The 22240-nt window shown below is 37.3% G+C and overlaps 1 protein-coding gene across 8 annotated transcripts; it reads left to right on the top strand.

Moving 5' to 3' along the window:
* The first annotated feature begins 341 nt into the window (after positions 1 to 341).
* Positions 342 to 21108, top strand: LOC105035438 (SWI/SNF complex subunit SWI3A homolog). 8 transcript variants are annotated; one of them, XR_830337.3, is made up of 7 exons: positions 342 to 498; positions 581 to 1107; positions 16133 to 16618; positions 16730 to 16899; positions 17011 to 17047; positions 19915 to 20078; positions 20657 to 21108. XR_830337.3 is itself a non-coding variant. In XM_010910992.3 (7 exons), exons 1-7 carry the CDS (start codon positions 438 to 440, stop codon positions 20852 to 20854), a joined length of 1644 nt encoding a protein of 547 aa, XP_010909294.1. In that variant the 5' UTR covers positions 342 to 437; the 3' UTR covers positions 20855 to 21108. The 8 variants fall into 8 exon arrangements, 5 of the variants coding, with proteins under 5 accessions (XP_010909294.1, XP_010909293.1, XP_073101698.1 ...); XR_830338.3 differs by having other exon boundaries at positions 19924 to 20078; positions 20657 to 20793; XR_012135321.1 differs by lacking the exon at positions 20657 to 21108 and adding an exon at positions 20427 to 20642.
* The last annotated feature ends 1132 nt before the right edge of the window (positions 21109 to 22240 follow it).

The following is a 22240-nucleotide window of genomic DNA, read 5'->3' as shown; positions in this document are numbered from 1 at the left end:
ACATCAAAGTCATGTTTAATTCATGATCGGATTGGAATCAGAATTAAAATTAGAATAAATTAAAATAAAAATTAAAATGAGAATTGAAATAATCATACTCTAAATAAATTTTATATTTTTAAAAATAAAAATATATTTTTTAATTTTTTAAAATAAAAAAATAAAAATGATTTCAGATGGTTCCTAAGATTTTCAAGGAAAAAAAAAAGTGCATATCAAGTGCCTGGATCCAACAAAAAGTTTGGTTCGTGAAGCCAATAAGTTCAGCACAGGTCAGGTTCACTTTTATACCTGATCCATCAAACGGACGGCCCAGATCTCCCTATCCTTGTATATACTCGGCGTCCACACGCTTCACCCCTCCGATCTTATCACCGCATGCTTGACACCGTCCCGGCGGTGCCCTCCCCTCCCCTCCCTTCCCGCTCGCGAGCGCGATGATGCCGAGCTCCGAAGGCGACATCGGCCGCGATCTCTATTCCATCCCTGGCTCTTCCAGTTACTTTTAGATATCCTGCCTCTCTCTCTCTCTCACACACGTAGGAGGTTTAGGGTTAAGGTTTATTGTTCTTGCTTGCAGGCTGGTTCCGATGGGACGAAATCCACGAGACGGAGCGGCGGGCGCTGCCGGAGTTCTTCGACGGAAGCGCCGCCTCCCGGAACCATAGGGTCTACAAGGAGTACCGCGACTTCATCATCAACAAGTTCCGGGAAGACCCCTCCCGCCGGCTGACCTTCACAGAGGTCCGGAAATCGCTGATTGGAGACGTTGGGACCCTCCACAAGGTGTTCCTTTTCTTGGAGAGATGGGGTCTGATCAATTTTGGGGTATCAGGTGGGCGGCCGTCGCCGCCGGAGGAGGTGGGGCCGCAGGTTGAAGTGGAGGAGCCTGGGGCTGGGGTGCAATTGGTGCCGGCGTCCGCAAAGTTGCCTTCGGGGCGGTTGCCGGTGGCCGCAAATGATCCTGGGGCTGGGGAGAATGGGTTCAGGTTGCCGCCGCTGTCGTCGTACTCGGATGTGTATGGGGACTGGGCGCCAGGGAAGGGCCCTGTGTGTGCGGTCTGCGGCGACCAGTGTGCCTCTGGTCGACATGAACGACCTATGGAGGTAACAATCTTTAAACATTTCTTCTTGTTATGTTCTAATTCGAATGTGGATGAGGAACGAAATCCATTTGTCAGCTGCCTGAGTTTTGATTGCTCAAAGAATTTGCTATGAATTGTATGGAACTGTCAGAAATTTCTGGTATTAAAGAATAAGGTCATTGCGGCAATATAATTATCACACCATCACATAATTGAAGAGATGTGGTATATTTCTACATCTTCTTACAAAAGCTTCAAAACTGTTGATTTGGTTATTGCTTATGGGCCGTTACATGCTGGTTTGAATGCTGAAGCAAAAGGGCATGTGCATAAGGGGTTGCACATTTCTAATGAAACACTGATGTCTACGCATTTGTTGATATCACCCTCGCACTTGACGATGCTAATAGATTGTCGTGGAAAGACATGAAATTGAGATAAAGTGAACTACATGTGCATGCATATGATATGCTGTCAGTTGTCACATTTTGATAATGGGTATGTGACTGTTGTACCATTTTTCATCAGCAGTTTAACATATCCATTCACAATGTATTCCGTAGCTGACTCAGTGCCTTATCTACCAAATCCACTTCATTTGATCTGGTATATAATCCCTGGAAGGCAGTTTACATTGATTTTGAATAATCTGTTCCCAAGATAGTTTACATTCATCTTGAATAATCTGTTTCTTGAACATATTTGTCCATATTATGAACTTGAATGCTTTATTTGCAGCTGGGAGCCACATTTTTCAAGAATTTCTGCATGCAATGTAAATTGGTTTAAAGTTTAAACAATTGTAGATAAAGTTATGTCATGCATAGCAAAAATAAGACTTGATGCTTCAAGCATTATAAAATTGAAAATGGTATCTGAGTCTCGAATAAAAAAGTTAAATAATCCGAAACATTTTTCAATGCCACTATAGTGGTCCTTTTTCTTAAAAAATTAAAGTACTCCAATTGATGGACAGCTTCCACTCCTTTACATAAATTACCTCTTTACTTTCTTCATCCTTTTAGGCCTAATTTTTGGCCAGCGTGATCATAATTTTGGCATGATGCTTTAAACTTGAATCTGTATCTAGTTTATTAGTTATCTTTTTCAGATGCATTTAATGATGCTAGCTTTATTAAAGTACACGGAATTGAAATTTATCTTCAGCCTTCATCTTTTTGTTCTTTCCTTTTCAGTTTTATATGTTCTTCTTTGAGCGTGTCTATGTGCTCTTCTTTGTGCTTGTTTGCCCAGGAGTCACATTCTCTTGCATTTAAGGCTTTATGCCATTAGCAAATCCACAATGACTCCTTTCACTTTACCATCGCATATAGGGCAACAATTACTAAAAAGAAAAGGGAAACTAGAGAAAAGCATGAAATTCTTACAATCAGAAGCTTCGGATTTGATTAGCATGGTTAGGTTCCCATCCATCATTAGATATCCTGTTGCACTTCTAGCAGCAAATATTCAAGTCATACTATATTATATAAACTTGTTATATAGTGCTTATATGTTTGAGAAAATTTTGAGGCATTTAATGCTGGCCTATATTAATATAGAACCTTTATTTGAATACTGAGATTTGCTTTGTGTTAAAGTATTTGATTGATGGTGGAAGTTAATTGCAACACCTATTCTTATTGAATGCAGTACTTATTATGAAACATATTATTATAAGCATCAACAGAATTGAATTCGTGAATTGGACATTTCCCTGGTGGTCTCTCCCTTTCCACCAAACAAGTGTAGATTCCAGGTTCAAATCTTGAATGGTGTATCCCCAAGAATTCAGACCTTGGTAGTTTAGAATACCATGTGGATTTCCCTCCCTTTATCTCAAAAAGAAGAAAAAGAAAAAAAGAAAAATAAAAGAACTAATTCATGATGAAATAGGTTGGCTTACTGTTATTATAGTGGCCATCTGGGCACGTAGCTTGCCCTGCCTAGGTGCTTGAGTAGCTCCATTTTGTACATCTGCTGCTTTCAAGGGTCATAAGTAATGCATCCACCCAGTTTCTACAGTCAGCACTGAGGGATGCGGTTGGGTGCCATAGGCTGCCTAGTGCTTAGGAAGCTGGTTTGATTGTTTCCCATTGCTTACATGAAGTCCATTAGTTTTAATAGATAAATATATATGATGAGATATTAGAGCTCTTTCTATTGAAATTGCACTTAAAGATTTAGGCGTTTATAGTGCAAAATAGAAGTTGCTATTGTATATATCAATTAACTCATGCTAATGCAATCTTTTCTTTGGTAAATACATTCTTTTAATGCTCTTGAGATAATACTTTTGGTAGAGGAACAAGAGAAGGTCACTTGTATTTGCCACCATCCTGTACATGTTTCTCTATTTGATTGATTTGCTTATAAGATGTTTTAGGCACCTTTTATATCCTTTTGCGAATGTGGGTTTTGTTGTTCTCACAAATGTTAAATGTCAAAGTTTCATATTACCTTGTGTGGTAACTTTGATATTTTCTTAAAAACTATAAATTTTGATGTTTATATGAATATGACGAGTCTCTATGATTATATAAAGCAAAATCTATGAGTGCTTGTTGATTATCATTCATGTTGGATGTTCAATGTATTTCACATGACTGCATGTGACAAGAAATCTTAAAAGGGAAATCATGGCTCTGAAGAGAACAAACTTCTAAAAGTTTGTAGGCAGCATACAGACAGCCCCCTTGGCCACCTAGCTCCTAGAGTCTAGATGGGCACTTGGGCAAGAATCTAGAGGTGAAGGTGGCCCATGATAAATTAAAATAAAACATGAGGAGAAGGTTAAAAAGGTTGTCATAATCTAATAAATGAAGATAACTGATCAAATAAGACATAGTAAGTCAATGGGAATCGGGAAATATTGACTAGCCAACATCGCATACTTATAAATTAATATCATCAAGCAGATGTGAACTTGTTTCAAAATATTAAGACAAGTGCATAGCCGCATAGGCACACCATCTAGGCTAGAGAGGTTCCAAATAAAGAGAAATCTTTGAAAAGTTGCATGTACCATGGATTGTGAGTGATCTCCTTTAATCCCATTGTAAGGCCCATATTTTTCTTAAAGCCCATCATAATTACTGTATTCTTTTAGTGAAGATACATTTGCTGTTAAATAAACAGCTATTACAGAGTCAATAACTAAAATAGGGAGCATGTCTATCAAATTGATCACAATTGTCCAGATTGATGGGATCATGTACATCCATGAAATGCTCGTTATTAAGAAAACTATGTGCATTGCTTGTGCCAAGATCTAATTAGGGGAATTAATGGGCCGGGCTGGTCTGAATGGCCTGAAAATCTGATATGGAGACAAGCCAGGCTTGGGCTTGGACATTGAGGCTCACCAGGCCTAGGCTGAGAGTATGGTAAAAGTTAAGTAGGGACCCAGGGCTTGGGTATTGGGATTCAAGGTCAGGGGCATGCATGTGTGTTTCAAAACTTTATTTTCTAAACACCGCAGCGGAATACAAGATTAAAACATTTTTAATCGGAATCATGTATGCATAAAAACATAAAACCATAAAGATCTAGTTCATGTGCTGAAATTGACATACGTTGAAATTCAGATTGTGATCAAATCGCATATCTGTTTCGCAATCCTTTTCTTCAAATCTGGATCTGAAAGAGAAAAGGTTTTTTTCTAACCGCACAAGTGTCCGGTCTCTACGGATATCCACTCGGGATCAGTCTGGAATAGTTCTCTTCAAATTGAATTTTCTTCTCTAAGAAAATCCAGCCTGCTGAATCTGAACACACTTGATCTTTTTCCTTGATCTTCTTCTGTTTTTCTCTTGCCTTTCTCTCTTGCTTTGTGCTGCTACTAAACTCTGGAAACCAGCAATGGAGGGATGTCCAACAGCTTGGGCATGAGGAAGAAGTGGGATGTCCCAACTAGGTGGGACGTATGGGACACCAATGGAGAAGAGAAAGAGAGAGGAAGAGAGGGCGGGGCACCTCCTATAGGGCGTGTGGGCTGCTGGTTGGATGCCTTAGGAACTTTAGGGGAGGTCTCTTTAAATAGACATGAGGATTGAATCCTATTCAATCTCATAATACAAGTCCTACTTGCATTAGGTTTTCTAATAACTTAAGTTATTTAACTTACATTAGGAATCCTATTAGGCGCCAACTCTTAGAGCCCTTGCACCTAATTAAACACATCCTCTTTTGCACCCAAGGGATGCCCCATATCAGATTAAAAGGCCTTCTAATCATAGGACACACCCAACTTGATCCAATCAAGGTGGCGCCCCATAATAACTATTAAGAAAATTAATAAGGGATTTGTATCCTTAATTCATATGATCCAAAATCTTAGACATCCAACAATTGGAGTCAAATGAATCTTATTCATGTAGGTTATTAGCAAGTAATTTAGTTTGCATTATCTTATCAAATAAGAAATCCAAACGAAAAGAGGAATTGGGTCCAACCATGTGCTAGTAAGGTTACCTTGAACCCAATCGGATTTTTTTGAATCCAATTAACACTTTATAAGCTCAATTGCTAATTTCAGGCCTAATCCCTTTGTTGTATGACTCCATAAGTTCAATTATATTTGGTAGTGAGATATACAATGATCTCTATCAAAGTATCATTGAAACTCTTTTCAATGGATCGGAAAATTCTATTCTAACTCATCAGAGATTGTCGATCCAAAACAATCGTAGTGAGCTCTCACAATTTATCAGTGACATCTAGCAGTACGTAGTGGTAATCCAATAGAACTGAAATGAACTTCTAGGTGTAGTTAGCGTGTGATTCAGTCCCTCTATCGTGAGTCCCGACTTGATGGCAGATCATGGATAAATCATCAAATCTCAACATTAGGCATATGATAGATTCGATTAGCTCAAGTCCAAATGTGATTGCTATGGAAACTCTTTTTCATCAATCACACTATTATGACTATAGATTCTTGGACTTAGCCTTTCAAATTCCATAAGACTACTCATTTCTATTAAAGTTGATAGATCTCATCTTGATGTGCACCCCACTCCTACAGTGGACCAACTGTCGCCAACATTTACTACAAGGGCTCATTGAAATCCATGTTTATGTGTCAGTTAAACTTCAGCAGCCTCACTGGGAGCAGTAGTACAATCTCAGGTCAAAGGATCATTCACATAACTACAGCATCGAGACAATCACTGACGATTGAATAAAAATTCAAATAATCTCTCGATGGTCACATTCAGTACTAGTTGTTCTCTAACAATTATCCGTACTCATCGTCCAATGTCTCTATATTTTAGATTAGAGATCCGTCTATCTCGAAAGAAGCGATCTATGCGTCAGTCTGTTCGGATCGATCACCGTCCTAATGATGATCCTATGATCGAAAGTATTTAGAAATTAAATACATGTCTCTAATTCTCAATACTTTGAGAATATGTATCGAAAACTAATTTCATAGACGATTCAAAGATACATCATACTTGAATAAAAAATAAATTTATCTTTTTATTAATCAAATCAATGTATTAAGTACAAAATTGTGTCTTAGAGTTATTTCAATATGTCAGTCATATTGACTTTTAGGGCATACATTTAACAATCTCCCACTTGGACTAAAGCCAATTGGCCACAAATCTAAGTCCCATCTTCTCAAGATAGATTTTTATTTTTGGTTGGCTCAACTGTTTAGTCCGCGGATCTGCCACGTTGTCCGCGAAGTCTACTCTTCGCACCTCGACATATTTTTTTTCAAGGTAGTCGCGTATGATGTGATACCGCCGCTCGATGTACTTCGATTTCTGATAAGATCTCGGTTCTTTAGTAAGTGCTATGGCTCCATTATTGTCACAGTAGAGTGGTATAGCATCCGATGTTATAACTCCAAGTTCTGCGATGAACTTCTTGAATCAGAAGCCTTCCTTTGCAGCATCTGAAGCAGCGACATATTCAGTTTCTGTGATCGAATCCGCTATGATGGATTGCTTGGAACTCTTCCAGCTAACTGCGTCATCATTGTAAACGAACACATATCCTGATGTAGACTTTCTATTATCAGGATCAGACATGAAGTCTGAGTCAGTATACCTCTCGACTCGCAACTTAGAATCTCCTCCAAATATCAAGAACAAACCCTGAGTCCTTCTTAAGCGCTTAAGGAGTTCTTCATAGCTATTCAGTGCTCTTCGCTTGAATTCGACTGATACCTGCTCGTGACACTCACAGCAAGGGCAATATCAGGTCGAGTACACAGCATGGCATTCATGGACTTTCTATGGCTGAGGTATAAGGAATCCTACTCATACGCTGCATTTCCTCAAATATGGTCGGACACATCGTCTTGGAGAAATTAATACCATACCTAAGAGGTAAAGGATCTCTTTTGGAATTTTTCATGCTGAATCTCTTTGGCACTTTCTCTATGTACAGTTTTTGTGATAGGCCTAGCATCCATTTATGTCTCTCTATAGACTTTTATTCCAAAAATATAGGATGCTTTTCTTAGGTTTTTCATGAAAAATTTCTTGGACAATTATCTTTTGACCGTGGTCAGCATGGGAATATCATTCCCAATAAGGAGAATATCATCCATGTACAATACGAAGAATGTTATCGTACTCCCATTAAACCTTTTATATACACATGGTTCTTCTTCGTTTTTGATGAAATCAAACGATTTGATTGTCTCATCAAAATGATGATTCCAACTCCGAGAAGCTTGCTTTAATCCGTTTATAGATCTTTGCAGCTTGCAGACTGTGATCACCATCACCAGATGTGAAACCCATAGGCTTCTCCATATAGATATTTTTCTCAAGATATCCATTCAGGAAGGCAGTTTTCATGTTCATCTGTCAGATTTTATAATCATAATAAGCTGCAACAGCAAGCAAAGTGCGGATGGATTTCAGCATGGCTATGGACGAGAAGATTTTTTGGTAATCAATGCCCTCGCGCTGACTATAACTTTTAGCCACAAGCTTAGTTTTATAGGTCTCTACCTTACCATTGGCATCTATCTTCTTTTTGTAGATCCATTTACATCCAATGAGTACAATATCCTCAGGTGGATCCATTAAGGTTCAGAATTGATTCGAGTGCAATGAGTCAATTTCTAACTTCATAGCATCTAATTATTTCTCAGAATCAATGTCAGACATCGTCTCGTCAAAGGTATTAGGATCGTCACCATGACCCCTATCTTCTATAAGGGACATTTCCTTTACTTTCTCCATAAGCATATCCATATACTTTTTAGGAGGTTGGGAGATCCTGCTAGATTTACGAGGTGGTTGAGGAACATCTACTATTGGCTCATGGACAACGGATTTCTGAGGATCTATAGCTCTTGGTTCTTCAGAGATCTTCTCTTCGAGCTCAACTAACCTCCCATTGCCACCATCCTGGATAAACTATTTTTCTAGGAATATGGTGTTTCGACTCACAATCACATTGTGGTCTTGTAGAAAGTAATAATATCTCATGAATTCTTTAGGATATCCTATAAAACGAGCTATTACAGATCTATCCTCTAATTTATCCACCATCTTTCTCTTGACATAGGTCGGACATCCTCAAGTCTTAAGATAATCTAGACTCGGCTTCTTACCGAATCATATCTCATACGGTGTGGTAGGAATGGATTTTGATGGAATCCTATTCAACAGATGAATTACGGTTAACAAGGCATGTCTCCAAAGATATAAGGATAGATCAGTGAAGCTCATCATGGACCTAATCATATCCAATAAGATCCTATTCCTCCTTTCGGATACCCATTGAGCTGAGGTGTTAAGATTCCAAGAAGGCATATTCATTTGATGAGACCTATATTTATACCCGGTTGTTCCTTAAAGATATATTCCCAAAAAATTATTTTTCGGAACCATAAAAGTATTCATCCTGTTCTTGATATTCAAAATCCTAAAGTATTCACCTATTCGATTTGATCGAAGAACCTTAATAGGTTTATCAGTTTATTTTTCTACCTCATATCTGAATTTCTGGAACCTTTCAAAGGCCTTAGACTTATGTTTCATCAGATACACATATTCGTACCTAGACAGATCATCGGTAAAGATAATGAAGTAAGTATAATCACTCCTGGCTTGCACATCAAATGACCCACATATATCGGTGTGTACCAGGGCAAGTAACTCAATGGCCCTTTTCCCATATCCTACAAAGGATAACTTGGTCATTTTTTTTCGAAGGCAAGATTCGCAAGCTGGATGCTTCTTTTGGGTTAAGAGAGCCAAAGATCCCATCTTTTTCCAATCTGTTTATCATGTCCTCTCCGATCTAGCCTAATCTATGGTGCCACAAGTATTTCTGGTTAATTTTATCTCTGAGTTTTTTTTGGCCTATGGCACTCACTATTTGGTCATTTAGGTTCAATTCGCATCAACATGCGAGTGATAAAGACTGTCAATTAAAAGATCTCGTGCAATCAATTTATTTCGCAAATAAATAAAACAAAAGACTTTATTGAAACTAATTTCAAAACTTTCCCGTGCTAGCGCAGATACGGAAATCAAATTCTGACTAGCTACAGGAACATAATAACAATCCTTTAAATCTAATCTAAAACCAGATGGTAATCGTAGAGGATAAATGCCAACGGCTTCTGCAGTAATTTTTGCTCCATTGTCGATCCGAAAAATCATGCCACTTTTTCTCAACTTCTTATTTTCTATCAGACTCTGCATTGAGATACATATATAAGCACTCAAGCCAGAGTCTAATACCCAACTAGAAGTAGAAGAAATCGTAAGGTTAGATTCAATTACGAGCATACCTTCGGAAGGTTTATCATCCCTTTTGTCTTTAGGCTCTCCAGGTATTTTGGACAGTTTCTCTTCCAGTGGTCTTCAGCATGATAGTGGAAATATTTTTTCTTTGCTTCAGCCTTACTAGGAACTTCCTTCTTTGGCCTGCTCTCCTTTTTCTGCTTTTTAGCAGATTTTGTCTTCTTCTTCCCAATAGACTTTCTCTTGGAAGAAGTTCATTCCACAGCAAGAACAGTGTCCCTTCAACGCTTCAAGGTTGCCTCCGTAGTGACCAACATGTTGATCAGTTCGAGTATAGTGCAATCGAGCTTGTTCATATGAAAATTTATAATAAATTAACTATATGAACTTGTAAGGGATTGAAGGATCAAATTCATCTGCAATTCTTTTTGTATTTTTAGTCCGAGTTTCTCAAGCTCCTCAATGTCCTTGATCATTATCATACAGTGCTCATGGACAGACTGCCCTTCGCGCATCTTCAGGTTGAAGAGTTTTTTGGACACCTCGAAGCGTGCTGTACGGCTCTGCTCATCATACAACTCTTGCAGGTAAGTGATCATAGCCTTGGCAGTAGGCATATGCTCATGCTGGCTTTGCAACTCGTTTGACATAGATGCCAGTACGTAACACTTAATCCGACTGTCTTCATTTGTCCACTTTTCAAAAGTAACCCTTTGCTTAGCAGTAGGACGGTTTGGTAACACTATGGGTTTCTGATCGAGTACATGATCTAATTTTTCGGAAGTCAGGACAATCCTGAGGTTTCTGAGTCAGTTTTTGTAATTTGTATCGGTCAAACGATTGATTTCAAAGATACGGGCTAGAGGGTGAGGCTGATATTGTTTAACTGCGAGAGTAGAGATTCAAGTTAGACATTTGTACTTAATTGTTATATTTACTTCTAGAGACTTTAGGATGCAAACAATGATTCCTATTAATTTATCGGATCCCTCCACTCTCTCAGAAGGAAATGAAAATCTTAATGCAATAAAGGATTCCAAGTGGGTGCTATGGTCCCATCGATGCCATGCATCTCACGTAACAGTTATTGGTAACATGTATACTGATGCGTAGGGAACTCTTTGTCCAGATGCTTCTCTAAGCATATTGCAGCGACTTAGTTTCTAAGTCATGTGGGCTCACCTAACAGTTATTGTTCACACTTCTTAGTTAAACCTGATCCACTGTTCACAAGCAGGTGCAAGACCGTCATTCGGTCCCTCACCTAACAGTTATTGGGTCCAACCCCATCCTTACCTTGAAGCAACTCTTTGTTAATAGTGGTTGCATGTTTTCGATGCAACTGAATCACTGTGACTAGTTGAGAACAATCAACTCCGGTAGCATGCCCGCACATCTACAATGATGGAAGACCTATGGACTTAAATATTTGTGGGGAGGTTTAGATTTAGGTCTCATCTAATCAATCATCATATGACCGATCTAACTGGCATGGGCTAAACCAAACCGCTAAGCAATCTAATTTAAGACCCAATCTTCCAAATTGGTTAGGTAAGTCGAGATCGATGGGGGTCCTCCTGTTGCTTTCCCTAGACATCAATAAATTGGTCAAGTAAGCGAACGAAACCAATTAAATAACCACGTCTCAATTACTTGTCTTAGACATCAATAGGTCAATTGGTCCAAACAGGTTAACTCAAGCGAATCGGGCTCAAACCAACGAGCTGAATTAGGTCTTTAGGTTAATCGATTCTACATAAGGGACTCAATTAATTTGATCAACAATAATTACATGATCATTTAACTTAATTGATCTGAGCCTAATCAACACTTGATTTGGTTCGATCAATTACTTAATCGAATTAGATCCATATGACTTAAATCAAAAATTTTAGATGCAATCCTATTACATGACCTAATTTATGATTTTTCCATAATCAAAATTCTCATGCACAAATACAAATTTCAGATTCTAAAATCAAATTTCAGATCTAAATTCTTTGCATGAAAGTAAGTTTTAAATCATGAAAATAATTTTCAGATTTAACATACAAACATGTATCACATATATGCATGTAAAATTCAGATCTAAATAAAATTCAGATCTACTATATGATATCATATATCTCATATACTAATCATGGATCATATCAAAAGTAATCTTATGACCTAAACATGCAATCACATATCTCATATATGAATTATAAATCAAGTCATATAAATTTCAGATTTATACATGCATCTATATATCATGTGAACATGAACTAGAAACAATTCTAGATCAAAATTCAGATCTATGCATGCTTTGACATATCAACTATATATTCTAAAATCAAACCCAAAACAAAATACCAGATTTAAAGATTCATCTATATATCTTATGTATCAAAGAAAAATCAGATTTTGAAACCTTTTTCAAAATATTATGACAATTTCAGCAATATGAAATCCGTGACTCTGATACCACTGTTGGAATTTGAGGTCAAGGGCATGCATGTGTGTTTCAAAATTTTATTTTCTAAACATCGTAGCGGAATACAAGATTAAAATACTTTTAATCTGAATTATGCATACATAAAAACATAAAACCACAAGGATCTAGTTCATTTGCTGAAATTGACATATGCTGAAGTTCAGATTGTGATCAAATCGCATACCTGTTTCACAATCATTTTCTTCAAATCTGGATCTGGAAGAGAAGAGGTTTTCTTCTAGCCACATAAGTGTCCGACCTCTACGGTATCCATTCGGGATCAGTCTGGAACAGTCTTCTTCAAATTCAATTTTCTTCTCTAAAAAAATTCAACCTGCTGAGTCTGAACGAAGCCTGGATCGCGATCAACACTTGATCTTTTTTTTTAATCTTCTTCTCTTCTTCTCTTATCTTTCTCCCTTGCTTTGTGCTGCTACCAAGCTCTGAAAACCAGCAATGGAGGGATGCCCAACAGCTTGGGTGTGAGGAAGAAGTGGGACATCCCAACTAGGTGGGACATGTGAGACGCCAAGGAAGAAGAGAAAGGGAGAGGAAGAGAGGGCGTGGGCACCTCCTATGGGGCGTGTGGGCTGCTGGTTGGATGCCTTAAGGACCTTAGGGGAGGTCCCTTTAAATAGGCATGAGGATTAAATCCTATTCAATCTCATAATATAAGTCCTACTTGCATTAGGTTTCTTAATAACTTAAGTTATTTAACTTACATTAGGAATCCTATTAGGCGCCAACTCTTGGAGTCCTTGCATCCAATTAAACACACCTTTTTTTGCACCCAGGGGACACCCCATATCAGATTAAAAGGCTCTCTAATCATAGGACATGTTCAACTTGATCCAATTAAGATGACGCCCATAATAACTATCAAGAAAATTAATAAGAGACTTGCATCCTTAATTCATATGATTCAAAATTTTAGACACCTAACAATTGGAGTCAAATAAATCTTATTCATATAGGTTATTAGCAGGTAATTTAGTTTGAATTATCTTATCAAATAAGAAATCCAAACGGAAAGAGAAATTGGGTCTAATCATGTGCTAGCAAGGTTACCTTGAATCCAATCAAATTTTTTTAAACTCAATTGATACTTCATAAGCTCAATTGCTAATTTCAGGCCTAATCCTTTTATTGTGTGACCCTATAGGTTTAATTCTATTTGATAGTGAGATATACAATGATCTCTATCAAAGTATCATTGAAACTCTTTTCAATGGATCGGAATAATTTTACTCTAACTCATCAAGGATTATCGATCCAGAACAACCCTAGTGAGTTCTCACAATCCATCAGTGACACCTAGCAGTATATAATGCCAACCCAGTAAAACTGAAATGAGCTTCTAGATGTAGTTAACATGTGATTCAGTTCCTCTATCGTGAGTTTCGACTTGATGGCAGGTCATAGATAAATCGTCAAACCTCAACATCAGTCATATGATAGATTCGATTAGCTCAAGTCCAAATGTGATTCTTATGAAAATTTTTTTCCATCAATCACGTTACTATGGTCATAGATTCTTGGATTTAGCCTTTCAAATTTCATAGGACTACTCTTCTCTATCCAGATTAATAGATGCCATCTTGATGTGCACCCTACTCCTATAGTGGACCAATTGTCACCAACATCCACTACAATGGCTCATTAAGATCCATGTTTATATGTCAGTCAAACTCCAGCAGTCTCACTGCGAGCAGTAGTACAATCTCAGGTCAAATGACCATTCATACAACTACAGTATCAAGACAATCACTGACGATTGAATAGAAATCCAAATGATCTCTCGTATGGTCACGCTCAGTACTAGTTGTTCTCTAATAACTATCTGCACTCGTTGCTTAGTGTCTCTACGCTGTAGACTAGAGATCTGTCTATCCTGAAGGAAGCAATCTATACGCCAGTCTGTCTGGATCGATCATCGTCCTAATGATGATTCTATAGTCGGGAGCATTTAGGAATTAAATATATATTTTTAATTCTCAATACTTTAAGAATATGTATCGAAAACTAATTTCATGGACAATTAAAGGACACATCACACTTGAATGAAAAACAAATTTGTCCTTTTATTGATCAAATCAATGTATTAAGTACAAAATTGTGTCCGAAAGTTATTTCAATGTATCAGTCATATTGGCTTCTAGGACATACATCTAACATTGGGTTGGCTCTAAATCATATCTCGAGTTTGGTTGGGCTCGGGCTTCATACTCTTGCACCAAATTCAGGTTGGGGTGGGCTACTCTCAAGCCTGAGGTTTAAACCTCAGGCTTGCTTTGGGCCTAGGCCCGACCTGACCCATTTACACCCCTAGATCTAGTTATTAATAATTTTAACTCTAGACACCAATTTTTTGGTTTTGACATTTCATGTAGGCCTTTAAGGTTATCTGTGCTTAGGACTTCTAGGCCTCGATAATGTTGAGGCAGGCTTATTAGAAACAAGTCTGCAGTCCCTTGATGATGGTTCAACATTAATGATCTGAAGATTTTGATCTGTTTATTGTATTCGGCAGCAAGCGTAAAATATACTGATAACTTATTGTAAGATTTTGTTCTGTTTATTTTATTGGCCATCATGCATAAAATATACTGATAACTTAGAATACAGGAAGCAAGTTTAGATTGATGGGTAAGGAGAAGGAAGAAAGAGATAGTAGGGAAAAGAAGAACAGAAAAGAATGAATATGGGTTAGTTTTGGTGTATTAAACACAAGAAAAGGGGTTCTTTAATTTATTAGTGTAAATCTGTAACCCTGGTTGTTCAAATCTTATTGTTTGCATTTGTTGGAGCATTAATGGGTACAAGAGTTTTTTGAGAGACTTAGATGTTTCTTGTGGTAAAAAGTTTATAAGACATCCATTTCAAGCCCTTAGCTTTTATACTCGGGGCATCCTTGGTCAGAAGAAATTGCCAGATATCCATGAATTGCAATTTTTCAGTGTGAAGGTTGATGAAGTTTGAGTCACTTCTGCCAATCTTTATTTCTTTCAACTTCTGGCATTTGCTTTTGCAGAAGTCAAGTCAGCCCAAGTTAAAATAGAAGAAAGTGCTTCTTAACTTCTCAACTCCCCTCCCTCTTTTCAGAGAGAGGTGAGCCTGTGAGTAGTGTGTTTTTTATTTTTTATTATATTATATTATTATTATTATTTTTTTTTTTTTTTTTTTGGGGAGGGGGGGGTGGGGGGGAGGGGTGTGCAGGGTGTTTTAGTGCCAGACATGTTAAGTTATAGTGGCAATCCATAGTGTGCAGTTTAAACATATTGAATTGAAGATGGCAATGAAGCTGAAACATGTGACTGGATGAAACCTCAAAACAAGTGCATGAGTTCTAGCATGAACAACAATCCTCAGGGATCTTCATCACTACTTAAGGTTGAATGTATTTCACTGGAAGGAGATGGAAGAGAATTTATATGTAGATTATACCCAACATTTGTTTTCCATGGAGTAGCATTGCTCATTCCCATCATTTCTTGCACTACTTTTGCTTTGACTTAATAATTTCATTTTTATCTTTAAGAAGGATAGATGTATGACTTTTTATGCTCATTTTTTCCCTGTATTATATTTTCTGTTGCTTGTTTAGATTTGGTATACTTCACTGTATGATATAAATTTAACCAATACAACATTATTAAATAGTAAGTCATCTTCATCTTGTGAATTTTATTTAGTGGAAGTAGTTAAACTGCTATAAGGTGGAAGAATCAAAGTATTTTTGTCTTTACGAATTAAACTTGCACTCGGTCTTGTCATGTTACTGTAAGATGTTTCATGGTCCTATGAGGACTGTGACATATGAAATTATACTGATATAAATGCTTCTGCAGGGTGGTTTTGTGGTGTGTTTGAAATGTTCTGAAAATAAGAATGGCACTGAAGAAAAATCAGCAGGTGACAATAGTGTTCATGCTGACGGCAATGCTAATCATGCAAGTGATGCATGGACAGATGCAGAGACCTTGCTTCTTTTAGAAGCTGTTCTAAAGCATGGAGATGATTGGGATCTTATTGCCCAGCATGTGCGAACAAAGAACAGACTTGATTGTATTGAAAGGCTTATACAGCTTCCTTTCGGTGACCATATGTTGAGCACCTTCAGTGATAAATATGGTGCCAGAAACTCAGGCAACCAAGCAACCAATTCTAGAGCAATCCAACATGCTTCTGGCAAGCTAACACAAGTGTCTAAGACAGATGGTCATGTGCAGAATGATATCAAGAAGAAGGTTGCAGAAGAATCTACTCCAGTACATCCATCAAAGCGAAGATGCATTCCATCTATTGCAAATGCTACAGATTCTTTGATGAGACAGGTGGGTACTGGCTGCTGATCACTTATCTCATCTCAATCTGCTGAATTGCAAATGGAAAATTAAACCAATTATATATAAACAAGGAAAAAAGAAACCTAATTTTTCTGCCAGGTAGCTCTCTTGTCTACAGTAGCTGGCCCACATGTTGCTGCCGCAGCTGCAGAGGCAGCTGTTACTGCATTGTGCAATGAGAACCCATGTGCAGAGAAGGTCTTTATTATTGTTGATGATGAAGCTAGAAGAAAGCTTAAATCATTCCCAACTAACAATGAGCCTAAGAGGTTAGTGAGCATTAACAAATACAGATCTTATGGTGTTTCAGCATTGATGAAAAAAAATGTACTGTTCCTGTGCTGTGTTTATTATAATGCAACTATTTCAGTGATGTGAAGGTTGAGGATCAGGATGTGGAGATGCATAAACAAACAGGTATTTAGTTGTTTTTGCTATATGGCATTCTTGTTCTGTATATTGAACTATATTGAATTGTTCATGCAACTAATAGCTGAGTTGCAGCACATGTATTTAATTGTTGTCATATAAGATATCTTAATTGTTGTTATATGAGATATTTTGGAGAAAGAATCATGTACATACTTATTCTGAATATTGAATTGGTGTGGGTGCTTCATAAAGTAATAGATGAGATGAATAAACAAGGAGGTGTTTGATTGTCGTTCTCTCATTGTTGATGTATTTTGGGCATAGCATTGCCTGTTCGGTATGTTGAACTATTTCAGATTCTTTGTCAAGTAATACATGCGATAATCTTTTCGTGCATGCAAGGAAGTGTGAGCTGTGATTTAATAAACATATTAAGTAGGCATGATTCTAAACTGCATATTTTTATATTTTATGTTCATTTTAACTAGGTATGGTTTATATTAAATATGCTATCTATTAAAGAAGATGATTTTGGTCTTGGCCTATTTTTATACTTACCTACATATTTTAAAGGGTCCAAATTGTGACTCATCTTTGACCTATTTAGTGAATAGTTTTTCCTTAAAGCATAGCTCTTGACAACAGACTTTGGCTTCTTTGCTCATTATCCATACTTCTTCCAAATCCTGGTGAATCATGAGTGCTAAATGCTGCATGACCTTGAATACTGTAGCATATGACATTGGTTGTCATTCATACTAATTAGTCTCTAGAGCAGTGTTTGCCATACCACCCCATATCACTTGATACAGTGCATACCATACTATACTGGTATGCCATACTATGCAATATTGACACTGTTGTATCAGTCCGTTCCGCATCCGGACATTGTAAAAGGATGGTGCCGGTATGGGGTCCAGTACCAAGATGGCAAATCTTGCTCTGAAGTTATATAGGAAACTTCTTTTTGCCTCAAGTTGCTTTAACAAGAATGCAACACGAGCAAAGGGTTGATGCTAGATTGAGAGTTAGTCAAGTAAACTTTTATCCATAAATCAAACCCGTGTGGTGGAATAACACTTATAGGTTTAAGTGTAGCTTAAAATTATAATGGCTGATATATTTGGTTGAAGACCATCAGAAACATCTGTTTCCACAGAAAGCTAAAAGTAGTTGAGATAAAGTGTCTCTTATCGAGCTCCAAATGGTTGGGATTTTTGTGGGTCCATTCCCTCTAGGACATCTCTTAAACACAACATAGACAATTGGGAATGAGCACATCCTCTGATTTATGCATGGGATAAGTGAGCTCTCCCAAGGGCTACTTTCTTTTGCAAGAAAATGAGGGAATATGTAAACTTAAGAAGTACTAAAAAGAATCAAATACATCTTGTCCGTGCATCACATAGAGAAGTATGCATATACGAAGTGCTCAAATAGTTTGATCAATTAAAAAAATTTCTAGAATTGGTTTCTTGATTTAGCTAGCATGTTTAGTGCTTTCTTGACAACATTTTTGGATAGTTTCATAGTTTGGAGATAAATGAAGGTAAGAATATTTAGAGAGTGGGGCTTGTTTCATGTTGTAACATTTTTTTTACCACCCTAATAGCTGATGTAATTATCTAAATTAATGTATATCTATGATGGAAATCGTTTGTTACCCCCCTCCCTCCTCTCCTCATCCCCTGAGGAAAAAGAATAATGGAGTTCCTGTCATAGTTTTCATGTCTTTGTTAATATCTGCTCTCTTCTTTATGCTTGCGTGTCTGTTCTAGTCACAAATCGCAGCCTCTACCACACCAACTCCTCGTGTTCACATTCACATCCCAGTCTCCTTTCATAAGGTGCTCCTCATTGCTAAAAAGAACTTGGCAAATGTTATTATTTTGCAGGCTTTTTGAAAGTGCTAGGCAATACCAGATAGATAGTGAAAACTCTTTTTTGGTAGGGGATAGTGAAAAGTATATATATTTTTCACATTGTATAATTGTTGGCTTTTTTTTTTTTTTTTTTTTTTTTGTGGGGTTGTGGGGTGGGGGGGGGGGGGGGTGGCACAGTTTCCTGATTTTTCCAAGTTATTAGTGAATCTCTTATTGTTACAAATGAAACCAGTTCACATACATCTCTTTCCAGTCTAGTACAAGAAGAGAAGCATGTTAAGAATCCTGTATGAAGGTTTATTGAATTGGTTCCAAACTATATAAAAGTGTCTATTCTCTCCCCTCCATGTTTCTAAATTTTCCTTTATGTGTCTTGGTGATTTGTTACCATTTTATCAAAGAAGTAAAACAAAGTAAATATCTCAATAGAATTGGATGGATCTGTAAAACTCACCCTGCCCCAAGCAATTCCATTTTGTTTTAGAAGAGTGAATTTGAAGTACCATGTCCGAAGCCAAACAAATGAACTATCAAAATAAACAACCATGATTTTTCACATATACTTTGGGGAGCTATTATCGTAATCGATTGGTTAGAGGAAGATGGTTGTCAGTTTATGAATGTAGCATTCTGGCAGTTACAAGCTTCATTAGGGGTTGTGCATCTAGTTACCAAAGATATTTCTGCTTTTTCTCATTGTAATTTTTTTTCCTTTTTTTTTAAAAAGGGAGAAGGGTCCAAGATTCTTCTGTCCTGAAATTGTAATTACTCTTCACTGATAAAATAATCAGTGCATATATGTCATAAGGTTAATGAAATGATTGTTTTTGCTTTGCAATATCCTAAATCATGGGAGTGCCACTGTTTTCACCAAAAGTATTGTTGTTAATGCATATAGGATGCCAAGTTGTACATAAATGTAATGATTACTTCAGCTCTGCCATCATCAATATTGAAAGATTTTTCTGCTTCTATGGCATCAAATATGTATAAGCCATCTCACATGCAAATCCCTCTTTTCTTCCCTAGATACTCCAGAACTCCTGCCAGAGAGGAATTTTGATGCTACAGCATTCCAAATTAAAGCTGCCATTGCAACAGCTCTTGGGGCAGCAGCTGCTCATGCCAAGCAACTAGCAGACCAAGAGCAGAGGGAAATGGAACACTTGATGGCATCAATTATTGAAGCTCAGGTTTCTTTCTCTCATCTTTTAACTTAATGCTCAGTCTCTGGAGTACATAATTGAATTTTCTTTGACAAATCATCGTCTCTGGATATGTAAGTTGGACAAGTAATTTGTAAAACATCAACTGATCTATTGTTGTCCTGGCTTCCTCCAATATTCCAGCCTCCTTGGTGGGTTTTGGAACACACCTTACCTGCTAACCTATGAAAAAATATTAGCTTAATTTTGCACCAAGGCAGTGCATCTGACAATTTGCCTTCTAGCCTTTTCAGAAAATAGCAAGTTTAGTTTCATAAAGAGAAAGATGCTTGGAAAAGTTGTGACAATGATCCACCCCCACCTTTCTCCTGACAGGACTTGGATGATGATATTTGAAAAGATATCCTTGCATTTTTCTCATGAAACTCTCTCTTCTTTAACAACCAAATATGTTCTTAATCTCATTTGTAATTTCAAAAATTTGGAGTTCAACAGAAAATGGTATGTATTCCCGGCAACCAGTCACTCTGGATGCAGCTTTAAAATTGAGCTGGACTCAGGAAAATGTGATCCATGCCACCTTTTTGTCTTGATGCTTTTAACAGATGAGAAAGATCCAATATAAAATCAAGCATTTTAAGGAGCTGGAGTTCATTATGGAGAAGGAATACATCTTAATACAGAAGTTGAAGGAATCTCTTCTTGACAAGTGGGTGGAGGTCATTCAGCAGACATTTCAGGCTAGGATTCCAAGATGGAAGGACCATGCTTTTCCCAAATCTTTGTTGAACAATGGCTCCTAAGATTGGGAGCCCTTGTTTTCTTTCCCTTGATTCCTGACTTCGGCATTCTTTCTTACATGTCATGTATGCAGCTTTAAAGGAAGCACCTTGAAGGATTTTTTAATACAAATCTTGGACAACTTTGTAGCTCCATACAGGTTAAGATAGCGTTCATTAACACCAAATGACCTGTGTAGTTTTATTGGTTTCCTCCACTATTAGAATTTCACACTTGTTTCCTTGTCTGGATAAGCAACTATTGATATTTTGTCAAAGCTCTCCACTTGCACCTGGGATCTCCAGTCTCTTTTTAATTCCTCTTCTCAACACAGATGGTCTATCTTGCCCTGAGTCCATGTTGAAATCTTTTTGTTAAGAGTATAATATTGCAGAAATGTTTGGAGAGGTCCTTGACTAATTGACCAGCGGTCGTGGATCATTTCTTTGCATAGATACGAGCATCCCATCATGCATTTAGCCAACACTTTTACACTTTCTCCTTCATCAAGTCAATGATTCATGGTTTCGGTAAGTGGTGATGAAGCTTGGGTTCGTGCCGGCTGCGACCCACAGAAGTTTTGACTTTTAATCTATGGGAAGGGTCAATGATGCTAGTTTGTTGGTATTTATTGGAAAAAAGTCTATACTGAAGAAAAATATTGAGTGAATCTTGAGCTTTTTGTAAATTTTTTGGCTTCTTGATGAAAAATTCTGAAAGAGGTGATATCGAGGTCCTTTGCCTCTTAATTTCGTCAGATTTGGAGCATCTAATTCTCTCGGGACAGGCTGGAACTTTTTAATTAGCTATGCTTGGAGATGTTGGGTGTTATAAATCTATTTAGAAAATTTGAAGTGAAAATTTAACATAAAACCTAATGAAATTTCTTTGATAGTCTGTGTCAGCCTGAAGGGTTGGAAGGTTCATGGAGAGTTTTCTAATTGGCATCTTTTGTGGAAGAAGAATCCAGTAAACATGGATACTTTTGATTTGAATTTTCACTTGAAACTAATCTGCTTTTTGGATTTTCAATGAAAATGAAAGAAAATGAGAACTAATGATGAGAAAAGGGCTTGTAGATATACATCAGACGGCATCAAGCATGCAAGCAAGCTTATTTATTATTAGCCCACTGGGGTTAAGATTATTAATGTTTACAAGGCAGCAAGTTTTTATTATTTGACTTCCTTAGTGGGTAAATATGGTTACCATGTCACTACCTTAAGCTCTCAAATATGCTTGTCAACAAGCTGAGCTAAGCATGATGGGGAAACTATATGGACGAAGTCAATATATGATTTATTTCATGGGGCACCACTTAGGTAGTCTCAAATGCTTTGTAAAACAGAAAAAGACTCTTCGAATAGGGTGTGCCCTATTTGCTCCAATTGGAATTACATAATCATTAT

Source organism: Elaeis guineensis, chromosome 11, assembly GCF_000442705.2.
Source record: "Elaeis guineensis isolate ETL-2024a chromosome 11, EG11, whole genome shotgun sequence".
NCBI classification, from domain to species: domain Eukaryota; kingdom Viridiplantae; phylum Streptophyta; class Magnoliopsida; order Arecales; family Arecaceae; genus Elaeis; species Elaeis guineensis.
This window is presented reverse-complemented; position numbering and strand designations above follow the sequence as displayed.

Coding starts and splice junctions, on each gene's coding strand:
- LOC105035438 (XM_010910991.3), top strand. CDS start 438: ATGATGCCGAGCTCCGAAGGCGACATCGGCCGCGATCTCTATTCCATC. Junction 16,900..17,000: donor ACTAACAATGAGCCTAAGAG/GTTAGTGAGCAT, acceptor CAACTATTTCAG/TGATGTGAAGGTTGAGGATC. Junction 17,048..19,914: donor GGAGATGCATAAACAAACAG/GTATTTAGTTGT, acceptor TTTCTTCCCTAG/ATACTCCAGAACTCCTGCCA.